General features: G+C 35.1%; 1 protein-coding gene across 1 annotated transcript in view; it reads right to left on the reverse strand.

Annotated features, from left to right (window-relative positions):
* MMRN1 (multimerin 1) overlaps window positions 1-20,938 on the reverse strand; it is a 66,775-nt gene extending 45,837 nt beyond the window's left edge. Inside the window, exons 1-2 of the mRNA XM_008514387.2 lie at window positions 20,816-20,938; window positions 14,764-15,601 (exon numbers count right to left, since the gene is read on the reverse strand). Coding sequence (XP_008512609.2) covers window positions 14,764-15,353 — 590 coding nt within the window. The 5' untranslated portion in view covers window positions 15,354-15,601; window positions 20,816-20,938. The remainder of the gene's footprint in view (window positions 1-14,763; window positions 15,602-20,815) is intronic.
* Window positions 20,939-24,848: the final 3,910 nt, after the last annotated feature.

Raw genomic sequence — 24,848 nt, forward strand, 5'->3', positions numbered from 1 at the left:
AACAAAAAAAGGGCAAAAATTACAAAACATCATTGAAAGAAATTAAAAGCTGTGTAAATAAGTGGAAAATGTTCATAGATTGGAGAATTTAATATTATTAAAATGGCAATACTCCCCAAATTCATCTACAGCTTCAATTGATATCCCAATCAAAATCTCAGTTGCCTTTTTTGCAGAAATTTAAAGCTATTCTTGAAATTCATATGGAAATGCATGGAACTCAGAATAGCCAAAGAAACATTGGGGGAAAAAAATGGAGGACTCGGCACTTAAACTGCCAATTTTAAAGCTTACTACAACGCTACTTAACTGGCATAATGATAGAGATATAGATCATTGAAATAGAATTTACAGTCCAGAAATAAGCCTTTATATTTATGATCAATTGCTTTTTGACAAGGGTACCAAGCAATTCAATGGGGAAAAAATACTTTTCTCTACAAATGATGGAACTGGATAGTGACATGCAAACGAATGAAGTTGGACTCCTATCTCATACTAGATACAAAATTAACTGAAAAATGGATCAAAGACTTAAAAATAAGAGCTAAAACTATGAAGTTCGTAGAAGAAACTAAAGGCATATATCTGCGTGACCTTGGATTATCATGCCAGTGTAATAATGCAAGAAAGAAAAATAGTCACAGAGACTGGACATTAATAAGTAAAATTATATTTATTGTCAGAAAGCATGAGTTTTATGTGAAAGATAATAATGAATCTACGAAAAAGAAAACCCCCCTATAGGAGGTAGTAAGTGAACTTAGCAAGATAAATTGTACTTTTATGTACTAACTAAAATACTTGAATATATACAGTTTAAGGATTTTGGTTCATGTAAAGACACCACAAGGAATTTGAAAAGAGAAGCTACAAATTAAGAGAAAATATTCGGCACGTATGAAAGGTTTAGTATCCAGGATTTATAACAAATTCTTACCAATAAGTGAGATAAAGACAAGAAAACAACAGAAAAATGGACAAACAACTTGAACAAGCATTTTATACAAGAGGAACTACTATGGCCATTGAACATATAAAAAGAAGGTCAATTTTGTTAGTATCAAGAAAATCCAAACAAAGATTACAATGGAATAATATTTTATACCCCAAATAAGTAAGCATCGAGAATTTGACAATCTCAAATGTTTAGAGGATAGGGAGAATTGGAATCTCTTATATACTGTTAGGGAAACTCTAAATTGGTACAAACACTTTGTAAAACAATTTGTTAGTAGCATGTGCAATTGAACATGCATATGCTCTCTGACCCAGTGGTTACACTTGTAGATACATACTTTAGAGAAATTATTGTACATGTGTACCAGGAATCATGTACTTGAATATTTATAGCAGCAAGCGTTATTCATAATTACCAAAATCTAAAAGTAACTCAAACGTCCATTTATTATAGAATGGAGAAATACATTCTGAAATATTTACATAGTGGACATTATTCATCAATAAAAAAGAATGAACTGTAATATCTTCCAATAACCCAAATTTAACCTGTAACAAACTTATATGATGAAAGCAAGTTACAGAAGAAATTTAATATGATGCTTTTTTCCTATATAAAGCTAAAAACTAAAAGTCAATGATATATTGTTTAGGGACACATGTATACATGGTAAAAATATACTTAACAATGCATCTTTTTTGTATAATTTAATACAGTATATTTTAAATATAGTATAATTTAATATATTATGATTAAGAAAAAGTAAATAAATCCTGTCTTATGAATTCAGCTGACTTGCTGTTCTGATCTCCATGTCTTATCAGTTAGACCATATTGTATCCATAACTTTTCTCAACCCAGTTTTTAAAAATCTTCGTTTAGATCTATCCATGTATGCTTATTTTCTTCGACATAAGATAGTATAGGAATATGAATTACCATGCTTTCATGAAGCTGAGAAACTTTAACAGCATCAAAATCATTTGCCACGGAAATATCGTGATCAGACAAAAACAGCCTTTATTTAAGTGTCTATTTTTAGATGACGTTCTGGTAGAAGCCATTCAAAATGATCAAGATACTTAAAGATATTCTTTACCTCAAGGAATTTTAAGTTGAAAATACACATTAATGCTACGAATGGAATTGTTGGGAATAGAGATTTAAATATTAACTATTAGATAAGTGTGAACACAGGAAAGGGTAACTATTTGAAATTGCATAAAAAATAAATAATTAAACACAAATCGCATGAGAAGGTAAATTATCTAACACAGATGAGTGAAACCTAGTTGCTATAGGTAGAAGTCTAACAAATGTTTTTATTGGGTTTGTAATATGTGACCTGACTTACTTCTCTGATTTTTAAATGCAGACAGTAGAATACATAAACACTGTCAAGGAAAAGAAGGATCAGCCTCATTTCTGGTTGCAATACCAGTTATTCTATCATAAAAGATCCTATACCAAACTATAGAAAGCCCTTAATAACTATAGGTTAATTGACTGATTAGATTATATTATGATTTTGTTGTTGTTGTTTTCCTTGCTTTTCTATTTCTATCATTTTTTTCTGATTGTGAATATGTGTCTCGTTAAGTTTAATATATAATCTTCCCTCTTATTTGTGATTGAGGTTTTTTGGGGGGTAGTGGAGGGTGGGAATGATTTGGAAAATATAGTATTGAAGGAAATGTTGTATGACTGTAAAATCAAATCACTACAAGTTCAAATCAGTATGAGATGTATGCCTCTAAATCAGTAGAATGTAAGAAATCTATTAGGCTTAAAAATAAAAAAAGTAATAACGCAAAAATCAACTTAAATGTTAAAGGACCAAAGAGGGAACACATTTTTTCTCAGAGTAGAGCCACTGAAGTCAGTAAACATCTGCTTTGGAATATTAGGCTTCTCAGGACCAAATGTCCTTTTACAAATAAAGCTGACTCAGTCATTCATCCATCTAAGACAGATAAATTGAACCCCATGCAGCTTATTGTACAAAGTTCTTTTGAATGAGATGTTTAAAAATTCAGTTACGTAAAGACATAAAAAGACACTCTGGCACATTTTGTTAAAGAATGGTGATACTTGAGGCAAAAATAAAGTGAAATAAAGAACCAGCAAAAGCAGGAAATAAAGATTTAAAATTAAGAGGACCACACTAAAGTGATATTTAAAAAAATTAATTAGATTCCTCATGCAAATTCACTGGTTATCCTAATTACAGAGAATGCCTAACTTCAACAGAAGCACAGTTGAATTGTCACAGAAACCTTGGCTAAGTGACTGTGGAGGGTGGAGTATGAAGCAGGAAAAAGAAAAGTGCCACCATCCCTACATACTCTGCGTTTTGAAAAAACAGATCGATCTATTGATCTATTGATCACTAGACAGATATTGTTTGTGAGACTAAATGACAGTGTCACCTGCAGAGGATTTTACTTTGAAGCGTTTAGCTTTCCATGGGTCGTAACCCTCCAAACAGCAGACCGCATTTGGGATTCTCTTTAAGGGTAATAACTCTGTTGCTTTTGTGCAGCAACATGTACTGAAAAAAGCTTGCATTGATTCTTTGGATTTTCCACATTAATAGTAAAAGGGTTGTTATAGGGAAAAGCAGACACCTTTGGTTACTTATGAACAACAGCCTAGCTTGCGGAACACATAAAAATAGAAGATTTGAGTTACACGACTTGAAGTCTTGTGGCTAATGAACTAAGAAAAGCATTACAGATAAACTACCTACTGCGATTTGACTGAAAGGCTTTAGAAACCCAGTGTTCCAGAGAGCTAGTGAAAAGACTAAAGTAAAAAAAAATTCCATTCATTTGCCATTTGAAATGTATTCTGACCAAACCATGGTCCAATCATATCCATTCTTGTCCTGAACTGAAAGTGGACTAAAGCAAAAGAGGATGAATGTAAATAAAGACCATGATGAATATTTTCCTTGAGAAATAAAAGACAACAATCTAAGAAATAACATTCTTCAGTTATACTCGTCCTTAGAACTCAGATTAATAAATTGCCCGTCATCACTTCATAAAAGAGTGAATGTTTAAACTTTCATATTGATAACCTGTGGCTTGGACTGACACAATAGCATGAAAATACTGGGTCCTGAGGACACCCACTAGAAATCAAGGTAGACCAGTAAAATCCCCACCGATTTGCTCTTGGAAGTTGGAGAATATTTTATGTTTGAGGGAGACTTGATGGATTGAGGGCCTTTATGAATTTGTTTCCTGTAGTCGCCTCACTGAGATGAATTTCGGGGTTCAAAAAGGAACAAAAGGAAATCTGAAACCAAACAGGCAGACATGACTACTTCTGAAAATTAACTCACTCCTGAAGAAAGAGGATTATCTGGTGACTCTCCTCCCAGCCTCCCACACCTCACCTAACTCCCACCCACGCCTCCCTGCTTTGGGAAAGTGTAAGATCTCAAATGACCATTTCCTTACCTTGTACCCCAAGATGACTACAAATTACAAACGATAACAATATATGCATGTGCTAATGAATTCACAAATGCCGCAGGAAAAGAACTAAGTCTCCCATGGGATTTAATTTAGAGAGAGAAACATTAATTAATCCTTCATAAGCAAAGACTTCATTCATTTTGTCACTAATTTATCTCATAAGGAACCCTATTGTCTTAATTATAAGACCACTATTGCACGAAAACACATCCCAACAGAAACTCACCTGAGCTAAGTTTGACCACTACTAACAGCAAAATTATGAAATTACAGCGTTGTACATCATTGTACGCTAAACCCCTCAAGTGTATAGTAATTAAATTCCCTCCAAATTCAGTGATGATAAGTGAGACAAATATTTCCTAAATATATCAAAAGTAGTCATGTGTTTTTAATGACAAGTGTTTACTACATTTGTAAAGCAACCTGCTCATTTCTTTCTCAGCTCCGTAAGTCTGACATACGTGGTCAATTCCTTCTCTTTTGCGTGTGTGTAAATTAGTAAAAAGTAATTTGTTTTAAGAGGACAATAGATTCTTAAAGGCAAGATCATATCCTAACAAAACTAGTTTTGTTGATGTCAATAATTAGGGGGAAAAACATTCAAATAAAGCCTCATTTGGTTCAATAGTTCAATTACTAAGTCCCTGAGGATAAATATGTGCTCTAAGGTTGTAAAAAGAGAATGGATTTCAGATAGCACCACCAGTCAGGGTAAACGTTCTCTCTGGCACACTAGCCTAATGTGAGAGCATCACTAAACTATCATGGATAACAGTGGCCAAAAGGCAGAAGCAACCCAACTGTCCATCGACAGATGAATGGATAAACAAAATGTGATTAGCTATCTATTTATCTAATCTATCTATCTATCTATCCATCCATCTATCTACATCTAACCTATCATCAATCATCTATCTATCTAGAGTGAAATATTATTCAGCTTTAAAAAGGAAGGAAATTCTGTTACATGCTACAGTATGAATGGGGGAACTTAGAAGACATTATATGAGGTACCTAGAGCTGTCAAATTCATAGAGACAGCCAGTAGAATGGTGGCTGCCAGGGGCTGGGGAAAGGAGGGAGGTATGGGAGTTACTATTTAATGGGTACAGAGTTTCAGTTTGGGTAGATGAAAAACTTCTGAAGATGAATGGTTGTGATGGCTGCAGAACAGTGTAAATGTACTTAATGCCACAGAACTGCACACTTAAAAATGGTTAAAATGGTAAATTTTATGGTATGAAAATTCTACCACAATACAAATAAATACAAACATACTAAAAACATTGCCGTGGAAAGCTGTAAATAATTTTGCACCCCTCTTGCCAAAATGAGAGGGAGTTGAAGAAAAAGAGGAAGAAATAAATACAGGAAAGAATGAAAAGATGGAAGGGACAAAAGGGAGCAGAAAAGAGAAAGAGAAGGAAAGGGAAGAGAAGGGAAATGAGGGGTTTCTCTCATCTTCATAGCTGTCATAAACACGTGCCCTTTCCACTGCTTTAGGTCAGATTTAGAAGGTCATTTCTGGTGCTGAAGGACTGCCTGCTGAACAAGATTTCCATTCCCTTTCTTTCTCCACACATGGGGACAAATGAAGAAGAGAGTGCATTTCTGTCGGGAGATTTTTTTTTCTATTGTTGAATTAAGTGGGAGGGGAGGAGCAGGCGCAGGGATACCTGCATAAGTGAAGTAAAATAATAAAGACAATTTTCCCTGAAGAGAGAAGCATGTAACACAGGTGTTCACTTGTGGATGCTGGAGCCAGACTGCCTGCTGTTGGATCTTGACTATAGCTTATTAGCTATTAACTTGTCTATTAAATGTGGCTTCCTCCTCTATAAAGTAAGCATAATAATATTACCTACCTCACAGGATTGTTGTGAGATTAAATGAGTTAATATAATATGTGTAAAACACCTGCTGTGCTGAAAATGATTAAACGATTCAGAGAGGTCAGTGGGATTTTTTATGCAGCGAATAGGTATCTAAATATCTACTATATCTATATATTTATATATCTCCCAATTTTTTTGCCTCACATGCAAGGAGAGACATGGCTCCTTTTTCACATCTTTAATAACCTGATAAATTCATCTTAACCATAATTGCTTGCTTATATCCAGTCAATAATAATTTCCAGAAAACCATTAGACTATCATGATTTATGCTCAATTCATATGATGAAACTTAGCCCTCAGAAGAAACATATTCAAAATGACTCTATAGTCTTAAAAAGTTATAAATACTTCCTAAATTTTATGAAACCTTTATTTTTTCAAACTAAAAAGTGAAGACCTTTTCCAAATTATTGGTTTGAGAGACTAGAATTTATATGTAGTTCACCAGTCTTAAATGAGAAAGGGGTCCAAAGGAAAGATACAAAATATGAAAGAATAAATAATAGAAATCAGAAGAATTTAAATTTAGTAAAAAGATTCTTGATATGTAAATCACACATAAATAAAGCATTAGACTTTTTATATTTAGTTTTGGCTAATATGACTAGTTAGTTTATTAATATAACTAACTAATATAATTATTAGTTATATGATTAATATTAAATTAATTTGGCTAATATAACTATTAGTTTGGCTAATAGTCCAAACGAGAAGTTCGTCTTGATGCTAATCTCTTTAAGAAAATGACTATTTAAAAAGAAAATTTATGTTTGTAGTTCATTTCACTTCAGTGTTAAGTACTTTTATATAGTCCCTCCTTTTTCAAAATTCCACGTAATATTCAAAAAGGGATATAAGTATTAGTTTTATAAAAGAATCATGTAAATAAATTTTAGAACAAATTTTGAAAGGCAATCATGCAAAGATCAGATCATGGGGAATTTCTAATACTTTAATTGTCTGGTTAAGTTAGTTTTTAAAAAGAAACTCTTTTTTACATATCAACTTTTACAATTAAAATGTCTTTTGTCAGGCGTCATTAATTTGCCTTCCATAGTGGGCACAGTACGGTGACTGTAATTGAGTTTTCATGATAGATGACAGTACAGTGCCTCAGAGTCACAAATTCTTGTGTGTAAACAATATTCTCAGTGTAGAATTTTAGGAGAATGAGCTGAATGTGTCCCCATCCCAGGGTATGCATGGAGTTCGCTTTTTGGATCCAACCTATTTTCTAATGTTTAAAGACAATGATAGTGCAATTTTGAGATACGTTGAATTAGATATATATATATATATATTTATCAGTAACGATTCTTAAACTTACTTTAATATAAACTTTTTCATAAGTTTGCTTTATTTAACCTAATTTTATTCTTTTATTTCTTTTCCCCCACGTTGTGACTTCAGCATATGCAGGAATGTTGTAAATTGTTTTTGTTCCAGTAGGTGTCAGGCTTTCCCAGGGCGCGGACCACAGAGCCGGGAAAGGCAGGCGGCAGATGCTATGATGCTGAATTCTACACTTAATCCAGTTTTTCCTGTGAACTGACTCTTTTAGCACTCCCCCCCCAAATAATAAATTTTTAATATAATATTTTCATATTAAAAAAACAGAGGGTGTTGAGATACAAAAATTTCTCATTTAATCACTTGGACTATATAAGCACTTGTTAAATTCTAGCATGTGTGATAAAATATGTATTTGTGTATTCAGCAGTAATTTAGTGAGTAGAAATATCCAAGGAATGAAATAAAAGGAAATAATTAATGAGAAAAAATTGAGATACAGAACATACTTTATTTAGTATTAGTTTTCACTGGCAGTAATGTAGTAGATACATTTATTTCCCAAGAAAATAAAAATAATCTTTAATATAATGGTGTGTTTCTCTTTAGAATTTTACAGGATGTGAGAATAATCCCCTTTGGATGCTATTAGGTCTAATAATAACTTTGCAAACTACATATGATACAGATTGAATGCTTGTGTTGCCCCCCAAATTCACACGCTGAAATCCAAATGCCCAATATGAATGGTATTGAGTGGCGGGGCCTTTGAGAGGTGATTAGGTCATGAGGGCAGTCTCTCGTGATGGGGTTACTGCCCTTTAAAAGGGGCCTTGCAGAGATCCCTCACCCCTTCTGCCACGTGAGGATACAAGGAGAAGTCTGTAAGCTGGAAAAGGGCCCTCACCTGACCATGCTGGCACTGAATCTCGAACTTCTAGAATCCAGAACCATGAGAAATAAATTTCTTTTGTTTATAAGCCACCCAGTCTGTGGTATTTTGTTAGAGCAGCCTGAAGGGACTAAGACAGCACGTGAATTTAACTGATGGGATTTTTCACATCTAAAACCTACTCATAAAATTCACAGAAATAAGCAGCAAATCCATATTATGATACACAGAAGAACTAATTAATCATTCATTTTTGTAATTTTAACACAATAATTTTTAAAATGTGGTATTTAAATTTTCTAAGTGGTTTAATAAAATACTTGTAGAACTTATCATTTTAGACATTATATTAGAAGTCTTAATTCATTTAACTCAAGCCGAGTTGTATATAAAAATATATAAAGCAAGTTATGTGGCTTATAGAAGAAGAATAAACACATGAAATTCGAAAAGAAATCAAAATATTTGTCTTGTTTCATATTCAACTTTTATTTCCCTTCTGGCCCTTTTCATTAATATTTTACCATATTTATGACCATTCTGTATTCAAAATAAAATAAAACAACAAATGAAATTGTGGAAAACTCTCTGGACTAGCTCTGGTTTCTGCCCTCTCTCCTCCCTTTCATTAAAAATCTCTCCTCAGTCAGGTGTCCATTTTCTAATAGTTTCCCTATTTCCCAAATTTGTGTCTCTAGTCTTGATCTCTACTCTGAACTCCAAACCCATCCAATAACCAGTCATTATTCCACAAGAGTTTTATTGAGTTCTATGTGCCTGGCACTGTTGCAGGCAGTGGATAGAACAGTAAATAAGAAAAGAAAGGTTCCTCTTTTCATGGGATGTAGGTTCTAGTGTGGAAAGACATAAAATACACAACTATCTACAAAAATAGATCTAACGATTTCAAATCAGTGCTATGAAGAAAAAAAATAAGGGTGATAAGATAAGGATGGCAACTTCACACTGGGTCGTCAGAGGAGGTCTCTGAGGAGGGACATTAAAACTGAAGTCGCATGAGGAGAAGGAGTCCCTCATTCTAAACACTGAAGGAAGAGCATTGTAGCAAGAGCAAACAGAAGTTCCTTCAGATGCATATTAACTTGACGTGCTCAGTAACCAGAAAGAAGGCCAGCATGGCTGGAGGAAATGAAGTGGGAGGAAATGAGCTGGGAGTGCGATGGAAGATGAGATCATAAAGATAGGCAGGAGTCATACCAAGGAAGACCTCGTGGGCCACGGTGAGGATTTAGGATTTTATTCTAAACATAATGGAAAGCTACTGAGTAATTTTGAGCATGTGAACAAAATATCAAATTCCACAGATTTTAAGAAACACGTCTCTGAAATCAAGAATATATTTTGAAATCAATGGTATCTTTCAGTCACTATTGGTCAGACAGTAGTTGTTGCCATTGCCTTGGAAATACCTTAACTAGTTTCATTTGTATTTTCAGTATTCAAGAGTATTCAAAAGAGTGATATATAATTTAAAAAATTTCCATCTAAGTCTAAGAGATAAAGAGATTTAAAAGTTCCGAGAAATAGTGATGTCATACTTATTACTATGTAAAATAATGTCTCACTTAACAATAGATGAAGTCTTACATCCAATGAAACACATGAATCTGAATTAAAAGTTTAAACACCTCACATTTACACAATGTTCTATGTCAAATTTATTCAATCAAAAAAAGTTAAAAGATCTCTCATTTGTGTGGAGTATGGGTTACAGGAGGCAAGAGTGGAAACATATGGACAAGTGAGGAGACTAGTGGTAGATAATGATGACTAGGACCAGGATGGTTTAGTGAAGGTGGAGAGAGGCTGAGGGATTTGGGAGATACTGGAAGGGCACCAAGGGGACTTCCCGATAGATTAGGGAAAGGCTAGGAGGGAAAGAAAAATGTCAAAGATATATCCAAGATTACTGGTTATGGAACTAGCCACTCACTGGGACAGCGAAGATTCAAGGACATGTGTGCAGGGGTCGGGATTGGGGGAGAAGTTAAGTAGGCAGTTGATGTCCATCAACACCTCATTTCACCTATTATCCTCTTGGGGAAGGCTGACTAACCTCCAGGGTAGGCCGCTCACGCTGTTGTACACTCTCATAAGCTTCATTCAGAATGCTTAGAACAATTTTTATTTAACATCAGCATTTGTGTTTCACTGTTTTTCCTCATGTCCTTCCCACTGGACTGTAGACTCCATGAGAGCAGGACAGGTGAGAGTTTTTTTCACTGTTTTACCCTCAGCACCAGCACAGAGCTGGGGACAAATTAGATCCTCAGCAGATACTTGTTCAACCCATAAATAGGTTAATCCTAATTTCTTCTTTTTATCCTGCCAATGTCAAGGTGCTTGGTCACCGACCAACACCCACTCTGCCAGACAGGAAACCATAGCTATGGGGTAGCCAGGAGTTCCTGTGGTACTAAGATGAGAGAAAGTACAAGATGACACAAAAATATGCCAGAAAAATTCTATAGATGTAAGTATTCCTTTTACTTAGAATCACTACAAGATTCCAAGAGCAGTAGGAAATAAACAACCCTAAATTAAAATAAAACCTTGGAGCTAGCCCAGTGGCAAGGCAGCTAAGTTTGTGCTCCGCTTTGGTGGCCCGGGGTTCACAGATTTGTATCCCAGGCAAGGACCTACACACCGCTCATCAAACCGTGCTGTGGTGACGTCCCACATACAAAATAGAGGAAGATTGACACAGGTGTTAGCTCAGGGTGAATCTTCCTCAAGCAAAAAGAGGAAGATTGGCAACAGATGTTTGGTGAGGAAGACTGGCCCTGAGCTAACATCTGTTGCCAATCTTCCTCACCAAAAAAAAAAAAAGAGAGAGATAGAGAAAACTTCAACCAGGTTTTATCATAAAGAAAAAGAATAATTTCTTTGAGAATGGTTATTCTTTATATTGACATATTGATCCATAAATTTTACATTCAGTTTGTTAAATATTTTGTGTACCTACTACAAGCCAGAGGCTTTGCTAGAACCGAAAATATGTCCCTATACACTAGGTGATCACAAGTTCACTATAATTATAATTCACGATTATAAGTGCAGTGATGGAAGAATTCAAAGAGAGCTGAATGAACAGTTTCCCTCCTGGAGGTGTCGTTCTTGGGTATAAAGGAAGCAGATGATGGGAAAAGAAGACCATGCCATCAAGAGCAACAAACAGGAAACACACAGCTTCAACAAATAGCATATTCTGGACCAGAGAACTACAAATTTTAATGGCCAAGAATTCACAGAAGATGAGGCTGGGGAGGTAGGCAGGAGCCAGATCAAATACGGCCTCGTATGACCAACTGGGTAAGGAATCTGGACTTTACTTTGGACGCAAAGAATAGCCTCTGAAGCTTCATAAGCAGGGAGGTAAACTGGTCACTCTGTTTTTAAAGATCGGCACCTGAGCTAACAACTGTTGCCAATCTTTTTTTTTTTTTTTCTGCTTTATCTCCCCAAATCCCACCCCCGGTACATAGTTGTATATCTTAGTTGCACGTCCTTCTAGTTGTAACATGTGGGATGCCACCTCAACATGCCCAGACGAGCAGTGCCATGTCGGCACCCAGGATCCGAACCAGCAAAACCCTGGGCCGCTACAGCGGAGTGCGTGGATTCAACCACTCAGCCACGGGGCAGGCACCTAAACTGGTCACTCTTATTTTCCCTCCTGGGACAACGGACTGCACCTGCTGAAGGAGTGGAATGTAGGGGCTGGGAGCTAGGTCTCTGCAGCCAGCCACCCTGGGTTCGAATCTTTGCCCTGAACTTTACTAGCTAAGTGAACTTGGTTAAGTTATTTAACCTCTCTGTAAAGAAATAATAAAATCTTCTTCGTGGGGTTATGGTAATAATTAAATGATTGAAAAAAATATATGTAATATTATCTTCACTCAGAACAGTACAATGCTAGGCACAAATGCCAAAGTGTTGGCTATTAATATTATTATTTGCTAATCAAATGAAAATATGAAAGACCTCTTTTGACCTTATCAAGGCTTCTTTGCATCAGCACCATGTCCATAATAGACAGACCTAAGTTCTCTCTAATACCGTTATCAGTTGCATGGCCTAATGAGTAAGGAGTCTTGGACTTAACAGAAGAGAACCTCAGGCTCTCCAGGACCTCAGGCTGTAGAATTTCTAAGTACAGGTGGTACTTTTCTCTAGAAATAATTTAAGAGTATTTTCATTGGAAAATTTATGAGATGAAGTTCTGTTCAGCAGGCTACACCTTTAGTATCTTGTTTCCTCCTAACAATATATTGAATTTTAGAAAATCTGATAGATATGTTGGTGCTTACTTTTTATGTGCCTGTCCTTGGAGGCAGGAATTATTCTTATTTTTAAAATTCTATGTGTCCCTAGAGACTAGCACTGTCTTAGGTGCTTAATAAGCAATCTAGAAACAATCCTCAAATAAGTAAGGGTTCACAAACTTTGAAAGTGAGGTCCTTGGATAAAACAAGCAGCATTTATTTAAAAACTAGTATTCATAAAATTAACAATTACTAGTTTTAGTTTTGAAACAATTATATACCACTTTCTATATGCCATATAAAATTTGTCATATTTTAATTTGAATTAACCCCTTCTTCTTTTGATTATATTTCCTATTCTCTTGAAAAATCTCTTGATGACAGCATCTCTAAAAACATTCACAGTCATTTCTGAGTGCCTAAGAGTTCTACATAATTGATTTGAAAATTAAATAATAGAGTCTAACAAAATAGAATAGAAACGATCATGTAAGTGACTTATAAAAGGCTCTCAATAAATGGCATTTGTTATTATTATTTCATAGACTACATTCTGTTGTCCCTAAACATGAGAAAGGTTAATTTATATCTGTTGAAATAGCTGTTATAGACAAAATCGACCCATCTCAAGTTGAATATTTTGTAATCTGTAGCATTTGTTTTATAGGAAATTGCGATTGTTCCAACTTCCACCAAGCTAATAAATTTTTAATTAAAATCACATTTACTTATATATTTAAAAAATTCCATAACCCTTGAAATACAGTGAAAAAATGGATTTGAATAATAAAGAATACATAAATACAAATGTATTGGCTTGTATTCTTCCCAGTGTCTCCTCATCTTTATATCAACAACAGCTTTAACTCAAGGTCTTTCACACGGCAGGTGTACACTACCGCCATTAACCTGAGTTATGTTATATAGTTAGGAAGATGTTTAACTCAATTAGGCTCCCAAGGCATTATTTGGTGTCTTGAAATCATTTTATTATAGTTAAAAGGTATTTGAAAGTTTAGTTTCTTAACACTAAACTTGCAGTATTTCAAACATACAGATAACTCTGAACATTGAATGCATAAAACAGTGACCTGCATTTTTCACAGGTGTTTTGTTTGTTGGTTGGTTTGGTTTGCATTTTGGGTTTTTTTTGGTCCTTTTGAAAGTCCTTTTTAATGATGTTCATTTAAGCTTTGTTTTATTATTTTACTTCAACAATTCAGAATGAATTTGCTCTAACTTTAAATCAAAATCAATTTGAAAAATTGGCTTTTCTGTTGATCATATTCACGATGATGAATACAACGCAATGTAACAGTACTGGTAAAAATGATTTGTCAAGCACCTATTGTGTGAGAAGCTTGCATTATTAATTTGAATCTTGCATGAAAACCTTGCAAAGGTGGTGTTTTTACCTGTACTCCCTGTCCTGTATCTAGGAAGGTCAATGGACTTGCTCAAAGGCACGGATGCAGACAACACTGGAGCCAGGATTCCCAGCCAGCTCTGCTTGGTTTAATCTTGATCACTGTATACTTTCCACAGCACCAACCTGTTTCAATTTTTAAATCTGCTCACATCTCAACTGTATTGACATCTTTTTCTTTCATGTTGTGGGTGTAGTTCTGAGCACAACCCACATCCCCTTGAGTTGAATTAACTAAAGTCCCAATAGCTGTGTTGTTACATTGCTGGTGACCATCCTGAGCAAAAACATCTCTGTAAGTGACTTTACCCACTTCAGTTAAAACAAAATTGCTGCATTTTGTGTGCCCATCTTTTCCCCAGTAGATAAGGTAACACTTAAATACCTTCTCTAACTAGAATAGGATCCAAGCTCATCCTGAACATGATGTCATTTTCTGGGAGTGAGACAGTTTAACCATTAGCTTGCAATCTTATAGACCCTATAATCAGAGAGAGAACAAAAGAGAAGAATGTTTCTTACTTTCCTCTAGTTGTTTCAAAACTTGACTTTTGAGAGTTGGTTCTTTGGCCTCCACTGTTGTCCCCTCTGCTGAGGTATGTTTCCCGCGGGGATCGATTTCCCACGCCTCCAGCTGAATTTAGAGGACTCGCTTGTTGATTCAAGTTTTTGGCAAAGCTCTGAAGAAATTTCAGCGTGGAGTCGGGAAGGACCGCTGACGCTGCTCTAGGACTGAACTGGATGCTGGATTTGGGCAGGAGGGCAGGAGTTTGCGACTTCAGCGCCCCTTCTGCCGTCTCCTCTGTGGGTGTGAGAGTTTGGTTTCTCACACCCTCAGGAGATGCACTTGTCTCCATCGGAAGCAGTGCTGATTTCAGAAGACTCTCTTCAGAGCTTCTTGCCTCAGGAGTTGCGGCTCTCTCAGCTGACCCGGTCTGAGCAGTTGGCAGCATCTGGAGACTTTGTATTTCATTTAGAGGAACTGAAGCAGTAGTCATATTCTTCTGGGGGTTTCCATCTTCAGGTATAGTCCAAGTATGCGTAGTGTTGGTAAGCCCCAAACCCCCGCTCCATAAACTAGAGAGCAGGACGAATAGCCTTGCTCCCTTCATCTCAGTAGTTTGAAGTGAGAAAGCTCTTGTGAAATTGGGGCATAAAGTCCTTCCAGCCTTTTCAACAGCTGCTTCCACACTGATTCTGCTAAGAGAGAGCTTTGCCAATTTGAGATGGGTAGAGGAAACAGTTTTCTGTGCTTTGTAGTGGACTCAGGAAGCTTGATTTCCTGTTTCTGTAGATTTTGTGTGATCTGTGACCTCTGGTAGGATGGATCTGTGGAAGCGGTGAAGGGTCTCTGACGGAGCTAAGGGTAAATGGGAAAACACAGGCAATTATTATCAGGAAAAGCCATGAGAAAAACATGAAGTAACTTTCCTTTTCTAGTACACTCATGTTTCATGTGTTGCTAATTGAAGAGAAATGTTACGTTGGTGATGGGGAGTATGACATTTTGTTTGGATGGGCTGAACTAAGGAGCTTAACATTTTGTTCTACCACACAAGGAAGTTGAGAAAAAGTTTTGTGACCTTCTTTTCCGCTGTGCCCCATCCAAGGAGCCACATTCTGTTAAAGTGCTTGTACACATGCACACACATAGACAAAAACATTTATAGTGTCTCTATAAATGTGTATATATATATATATACAACTCTATTTTTATAAATACACTTCAGCTGCAGCATTAATTGAAGTTAATCTCAGTGATCATAAGTAATAAAAAAAGAAAAGCATAAATAATTGAGTTATACAGGTATACAAGGAACTCACTTTAAATTTTGCCCTTAGAACTTTTACCAGAACTAATTAATGGAATGAATATCAGAATTTTACTTCCTCTGTTTTCTAATCCTGATCTTCTAGTGGTTGGGTGTAATCAGTATTTTACCACTAAGGAATGTATGAAGAAAAAGTAGAATCACATGAAAATAAATTGAAATGGGATTATATATAATGCTTTTGTACTTTTATTGTGGTAGAAAAGTACACTAGCTGTAGATAACAGAGAACTAAATTGACTCCTTTTCTATGGTTGTTTTCCCAGTAGAGATGCTTCAAGGGATTTATGACTTCACTACTCTGGCAAACCTCTGATTCTCAGACTTCAATTAAGCTCTCTCATCTGTAAAATATTCCATAGCAGACACTTTGGACATATAAATAACAGTGATAACAGTTCATTCATTCATTCATTCACTCACTAACTACCCAAAGCCTCAGTTGGCTTCAGCAAGGTACTCTTTTAGGTCCTGAGATTATAAAGGAAAGCAAGAATATTCTTGGATCTCAATTTGCTTATGGTCTCTTATATGCTATTTGAAGGCTAGATCCATGTATAATTAATCTTTCTGTCAACCTCTGTGCCAGGCATTAGGCTCTTGTTAAATATTCAGTCATGGAATGTTTTCTCTCAGAATCAGAAAATTGGAAACTTCATGCCTGTTTGGTTACACATTATTGTAGATATGCACTCTTGTGCCCCACCCTGGATGCAAGACACCAGGGTTTGAGAAAAGGCCTAATTTTTCTCTGAACTACTAACTACTTGGTCTTAATAGGTTTTCTCCCCTTAATGTTTGCTACTCATTTCTGTATTGATGACGTATTAGAGAACATATAAGTTATTTAAACTAGGACACATATTAATCAGCAGCAACCCCGACTGACTTTGATATGGAGAACAAAGCAGCTGTCTCTCAGATATACCACAGAACAATCCCATAAACCTTGCATTAGTAAAGGAGCAAAAAGGTCAGCACACACAATTCAGACAGCAATTAGTTACTAAAAAGAGCAATGAAACTGCATAATTTTCACAACACAAACATGGTTTTCAGTACTAAGAAAAAGACATTACAGCTTCTTGATCTGGAAAAGATATAAGCAACCAGCTTTGGCTTAGAGTAGAACAGTAATTCAGAAAAACTCAAGTAAAATTTTTCTATTTAGTGTACAATTTTAAATCCATTTCCTTATATTTAGCAAAAGTAAACGAATGGAATGTCCTGAAAGTTTAAGGAACAATCAGAATAATGGCACACATAGATTTTTTTGCTTCTATGGTTCAAAAAATCATATTGATCCTGAACTTTAGTGATAAAGGGTCACTCATTGGGTCTACAACTGATAAAAAATAGCTCTCAAATGGTAATGAAAACTGACCGGAGCTAAGCAATTCATTTTGCTTCCTATAAGGTATTGACCAATAATGACTTTTGGTTACCCCCATCCTAGCTTACAAGTGACCTTGTGATCAAAAGGTTAAAGGTTCTATATCTCATTATCAATCCACTAAGCCATCTTGGGCTGTAGCTCCCCAGAGAATCCCAGCTCATTTGATGGTTTTAGGTGTATGGATCATCCCTTAATTGGAGGCATAAAATATCTGTACTCCAGAAACTGTCAGAGGCCTAAGCTCAAATATTGCTTTCTGAGACTCATTAATACTCATCAAATGACAATTAAGAAAAATAATATTCCTGGAATTACTGCCTGAAGAATACTCAATCCATTCTTCTAGCTACTATAAATACTTTCCCTGGATTAAACTGTACCATCAGAGTTTTGTATACCTACACCACAACATTCTGCTGTATCCCCAATGCTCATTGTTTGTATTAAGTTACATTTTATCCTATTGCCATTCATTCACCTTGAGTAATTTTATAATAAAGAAACTATGAAATCCATTATATTATGGGCTATCAGGAGGTTTTTATGTCATTTTTTATTGTATCATAAACTTGGGATTGAATATCTCTTGCAAAATGGGTTCTCTTTAGCTGATGAAATAATAGGTTTATTTTATTTTTCCTTTTTCCTTTATAATACATATGAATTAACTTTCTAGTCATAGGAAAAAAACAAAAACGTTTATTAAGTTGAAACAAAATATAAACGTGTGTTAAAAGAGAACCTTAGATTGAAGAGTTCGTTGTTTGAAGATTGTGCTAATGTATTTTTTAAAGCCATTTTATGACTGCAAGAGTTATTATTCTTTGTATAATGTTAGAGGTATGCACTAACTTCCACTAGATTAAAAGGATTTTTTAGCAGCTTCTTTCTTTCTTTTTCACATGAAAAATTCTTGTTTTCTTAAAATAGTTTAAATATTTAAAGTAAGATTTCATTATAGCCCTCTATAAATTGGCACTGTCAAAAAAATAATTGCAGAAAACAAAGTTCTAAGCCTTTTGCAATTTTATATTGCTTGAAAAGTATTAAAAACCTGTTAAATTTATACATGGATAAAGGGAGTTATGAACATACAGAAAATGACTTGGGGAAGGAGAGAAACAATTTATTGTCATTCGGATGAGCCAAACAGTGTGGTAGATAAGTTAAATTTGGCATATTATTTAATTCTCTCAGTCATGGTAGGTAAGTATTCTACTCTTATCTTACAGATAGAAAAGTAAGACTAAAGAAGTTAAATGACTTCCTAGAGTAACACACTGGCAATTAACAGAACAGATATTTATGTCCAATTCTGAATCTGTCTACCATATAATAATACCCCCCCAAAGAAACAGTAAACATCTAAGTTTACAGAAATTCAGAGAAAATAATTTTCAAATTGTCTTAAATTCATTTTCTCAATGAATTTCTTGCTTTTATAAGTTTGCTTTTTACTGTTTTTGTCTTTTTTGGGGTGCCTTTTTCAATTCCTGTGCAATATTGTAAGGGATGACTTCGCCTTATTGTTGACAGCACAGATAACACACTCCTCTCACTTTCTAAAATGAGAACTCCAGGAGAACGGAAGACTGTTCCATCCTCAGGATCTAGACCAGCGTTTGGTAGGCATTCCATAAATATTTGTTGAATAAATGAGTGAATGGATGAGACTATGAATGTATTTCTATATACAATAATAACACCTGTCAGCAGGTTAAGGAGGGGGAATCTATTTCCCCAACTCATTGCCACACAAAAGAAAAAGAAGCAATCTAAGTAAATACAATGCGCTCACTCTATGAATACAGCTTCAAAAGGCTCCGAGAATACGCTTTCAATCACATTGCCCCTCGTGAGTCCTTTCTAAATAAAATTGAGAGCCTATTGTTCTTCCTCCTCTGTTTTTAAGACAAATTTGAGATAGTTTATTTTGAAACCACCAAAGGCATATGAGAATCACAAAGCAAAGACTAAGAGCTATATAATAAGGAATAATTAAGGAGTAGAAACTCCAGAAAAATTTAAGATATGCAAATTAATTGAAATTAAAAACGAAATTCAGGTCTGAGTTGGCCCGTATGAAAGAGAATATAGACTATGATGAGTTACATAATTCCTAATACTAAGTGAGAGAAGCATATTAGTTTGTCAGGAAAAAAACCCCCATATTTTGCCCTAACATTAAATTTTCAACTTTATAATTAAGAACATAATGAACACATTGATAAAAGATGATCAAATATCTTTCATAAGGAAATGTCTGTATCGACAGCTTGCGAAACTATCCTATTGCTTATTCTGCATTTCCCATTTAGATAGAAGAGTACACTTGAAATGAAAGAGTTAATTCAAAAAGTCTTTAAGACTAACTTCTTTCGAACATTTTAGAAGTTTTAATATCCTTAATGGAAATATACCTCTGGCCATCAAGTGATTATCATTAGTGATTTCTGCTTCTGGATATAGGAAATAGACATATTTTTCCCTATTCATCTTGTTAATTACATCTAAAAGTCCTAGACACTATATGTGAAACAAACATATGAAGACTCTGAAAGGAGGAGACGACAAGGCAGACAGACTAAGGGACCCAAGGAACAACACAGCATTGAGTTCTCTGGATTTTTTTGGCCTCATATCTCCCTCACGGGGTACTGGAGAATTTGGCAAACTAGAAACATCAATGGCACAAGTGATAAAAGCCCCAAGAAAAGCCAAAGGACCAGAAAATGGTGAGTGTAGAAAGACAGAAAACTTTTTAGACAATAACTGCTCTACTCCCACCAAACACCACAGAACAAACTGTGGTCCCACCCCGACCCCTGCCACCAAAGACTGAATAGAGAGCTTAGACTTGCCCCCTCACAGGTTGTAACAAGATGTCTCAGCCCCCATCACTCCCTGGGGAAGTGTCAGAGAAGGCCAAGAGAGGAGCTAGAAATTACATCTTCAAGAAAGCTCACTGAATCACTGCCACAGCCCTTCAAAGGCTGGGTAAAGGGCAAGAGACCTGAAAAAAAATAGCTTTGAGGCATGCCAAGCCTTCACTGAGTACACTTCAACGGTCCTCTAAAGGTTGGAGATAAGGCAAAAGGTTGGCGAGATATCTTCCACAGTGTACAAATCCAAGGGTGGCTCTGGGAAAACAAGAGAACTCACCAGAGATTTTTAAAAAAATTATTTCTTACTGGAAAGTAGGAGATGTCCCACAATGTTTAAATCACCTCCTCTTCACCCCACTGGTAAGGGAGGAATTCCTACCCTAGGCTTATAGGGATGGCTGAACATGACACCTGACACTGGATGGATGAGATTGGCAGCAGTTGTATATATATATACTCACAGCCCTGAAGACGAGAACACCACACAGCACACAGGGACACACAGGGGCTGTACTCAGGATCAGAACGAACAACCAGGGACTGGAGGAGGCAGGCTTTGTAATATCAAGAGTGTGGGTTGACCCCAGCTCCCACAGGAGAATGTGATTGGCTTGTTTGAATGGTTCTACAGGCTGGCAGGGAACTGAAACCCACTACTCATGGATAAGCAGGAACTGTGCCTGGTCCCCTTGATAAGGAAGATTGTTTGGCTAGGAGACCTTATCCACTGGAGCAGAGTGAGGAAGAGAACTTGTGGTTAGGCCATCTCAGGCTCTCTGGGTTTCACATGTCAAGGCAGCACATAACGTTGCATCTTAATTTTAGGCCTCATACCCGCAAAGATCAGAGACCTGTTTTTCCGCATTGTAAAGGATAATGAACTCTGGAGCTTTGCCGGTGGTCAGATCTCAAGTTTAGTTGAAACGAAAATCCTGATGATGATCTCAAAGTATTTAAACTCACTGTGGTGAGTTAAAACTAGTTAAAGCTGCAACAACTGTAGTTTAGATTAGACTTAGTTCAACTACAAATTGGTGTGACTCAGCCCGCATACTAGAGGCCTGGCAAGAGAAGGGTATGCCCTTCTCTGAGGTAAATATTATTTACTACAATTCTTTCACACATAATTATGAGACAAAAGGAAATAAAACAATGCGACCCATGGTCATGAAAGAAAACATCAATAGAAAAAGATCCAGAAAAGGCCCCATTATTAGAAGTAGCAGACAGACAATTTAAAATAACTGTGATAGAATATGGTAGAGAATGTGGGTAGCATGTCTGAACACAAAGGGAATTTCGGCAGAGATGAAAATTATTAAAAAGAATTAAATGGAAATGCTAGAAACAAAAAATATAACAGAAATAATTTATTTGATAAGCTTAATAAAACACTGGAAATATCAAAGAAAACTATAAGTTAATTTGAAGACAGGTCAAAAAGAAATTATCCAAACTGAAACACAAAAAGGATGAATGTGTAGACAGAAGGAACAGTGCCTGAGATTTGTGAGACACTTTTATATGGTTTAACATACATATAGTTGGAGTAAATAAAGCAGAAAAATAAAGGATAAAAGAAAGAGATTAGGACAAAAGACAAATTTTAAAAGATAATAGAAAATAATTTACCAAAAGTGATGAAACGCAACAACCTAGACACTTAAGTTCAAAAAATCCCAAGAAGGAAATTGTGTCTGGGCATATTGTAGATAAAATCTGGAAACACCAAGAATAAAAAGAAAATACTGAAAGCGCTCAATTAAAAAAAAATTTTTTTATATTTTTTAAAATATTACATAAGGGGCACAATTATGGCTGACTTTTCATTAAACACAATGAATGAGAGAAGATAATGGAATGATATCTTTGAAGTAGTAAAAGGAAAAAATATTTTGTTAATTTAGAATTCTGTCCCTAGTAAAGATATCCTTCAAAGTAAAGGGGAAATAAAGACATCTTCAATAGGCAAAACCTGAAAGAATTTGTCTCCAGAAGACCCACATGCCAATATATTTAAGTGAAATGGACATATTTTTTATAAAAAAAACTTAATAACCTTGATAGAAAGAGATATAAAAAAGTCCAAAAAACCTCATTCATAATAAAAACTTTCCAACAAAGAAACCTCCAGGCCCAGATGGCTTCATCAGTAAATTCTATCAAACATTTAAGGGAAAAAATATCACAAGTCTTCATGAACTTTTTAAAAATAGAAGAGAAGATAATACATCCCAACTCAATTTATGAGGGCATACAAACACTAATACCACATATTACAAAATTAAATAAATCAAGAAAAACAAAACCACAGACTAAGGTCCTTCACAGACATGAAAACAAAGACACTATAACTAAACAATAGCACTATGTAAAAGGCTAATATATCATGACCGCATGAGAATTGTTCCAGGAATTCAAGGTTGGTTTACATTCAGAAATCAAGCAAGGTAATTTACCATGTTAGCCAAAGAAAAAAATGTATGTGTCTATGTCTAAATAGATACAGTAAAAGCATTTGACAATTAAACATTAGTTCATATTAAAATCTCTCTGCATACTAGGAATAGAAAATCATTAAAAAATACACACAGATGACATCTTTATTAATAATAAAACATTGAATGCTTTTCCCCTAATAGAATAAGCAAAAATGTTTGCTCTTACAACTTCCGTTCAGTGTTGTATTAGAAGTCCCAGTCACTGCAACAAGGCATACAAAAGAAATGAGAAGCAGAGTGACTGGAAAGGAAAAAAGTAAAATATTGTTACATAGAGATGACATACTCACATACACAGAATCTCTATGTAATCCTCAAAAATTAAAACAATAAAACCCTACTAATTAGTGAATTTAGGCAAGTTCATGATTGAATCCATCTAAAATAGTCAAGCAATTTTCAAAAAGAACTAAAAGGAATGGCCCACTCTACCTGATTTCAATACTTTATCTATAGTAATCAGTACAGTGTGATATTGGTGTTCCTAATACTGTAAGGCTAAGAGCGAGTTTTCTCTAAAAAAAACACTGGAAGACAATAGTGAGTCCAGATATCAATCCACACTGATTTTAGACAAAAGCACCAAGCCAGTTTAATGATAAAAAAATCTTATTAACAAAAGATACTAGAGCAAATAAATATGTAAATTTTAAAAAGACTCTTCACCTCTGATGTACTCCAAACCCAAAATTAATTTAAGATGGATCATAGACTAAATATAAAAACTAAACCATAGCCTTCAAGAAGCAAATGTAAGAGAATATCTTCATGATCTTGGTGTAGAGACAGATTTCTTTGATAAGACACAGAAAGCATGCACCATAAAAAAACAGATACAATGAACCTCTTCAAAATTAAAAACCTCACCTCATCAAAGGACACAAGTAAGAAAATGAATAGCAAGCCCCACATTGGAGAAAATGAGAAGAATTTAGATATTTGAATAAATTATCCATGCAGAATATAAAATGAATTCCTATAAATCAATAATAAAAAGATAATCCAATTACTAAATTAGCAAAAGCCTTGAACAGTCACATAACAAAAGAAGATATACAAATGACCAACATACACATGAAAAGGTGCTCAGCATTTTTAGTTATCAAAGCAAAGTGATTAAAACAATAATTAGATACCATTGCCTGGCCATTCGAAGAACTAAAATTGAAAAGACTCACAACATCAAATGTTGGAAGGGAGTAAAGCAATCAGAAAGCTGGTATTTCCAGTGGAAGCTTAATGGTACCACCACTTTGGAGAACTGTGTGGCAATTAGAAAGTGGGACATACATCCCACCCTTGATAAAGGAATTTTACACTGAGGTGTTTACCCAAGAGAAATAAAAACATGTCCACAAAAAGACTCGTACAAGAATATTCATGACACCCTTATTCATAATTGTAGCCCCAAACAGGAAACAACTCAAATGGCCATCAAGAGAAGAAGACATAAATGAAAAGTGGAATGTTCATACAACGGGTTGCTATTCTGCAATAAAAAAGAATGAAATACTGATATATGCAGTAACATGGATGAATCTCAAAATCAATAGGTTCAGTGAGATATCTGAGAGAAAAAAGAATACCTATGTCACACCCTATTTATATGAAGTTCAAGAACAGGAAAATCTAATTTATGGTGGTGGAAATCAGAAAGTAGTTTCCTCTGGGGGTGGGAAGGTTTTTTGGAAAAGGACACAAAAGCTCTTTCTAGGATGATGAAAATAGTTTACATTTTGCTTTGGGTTATGTGTACTGGGTATATACAATTGTCAATATCATTGAACAATATCCTTAAGAGCTGTGCATTTTACTGTATGCAATTTACATATTAATTTTTTAAAGTGAAAGAAAAAGAATTTAATAAAGTTGAAATCAAGAATTTTTGCCCCTTTCTAGATGTGTATTCATCTTTCTTAAATCAAGAGCATAATCTTTCCTTTATCAAATACAACAAACCTAATACATATACTCATCTGTAGAGCAGAGATGA

This window comes from Equus przewalskii, chromosome 3 (genome assembly GCF_037783145.1).
Source record: "Equus przewalskii isolate Varuska chromosome 3, EquPr2, whole genome shotgun sequence".
In the NCBI taxonomy this organism is placed as follows: domain Eukaryota; kingdom Metazoa; phylum Chordata; class Mammalia; order Perissodactyla; family Equidae; genus Equus; species Equus przewalskii.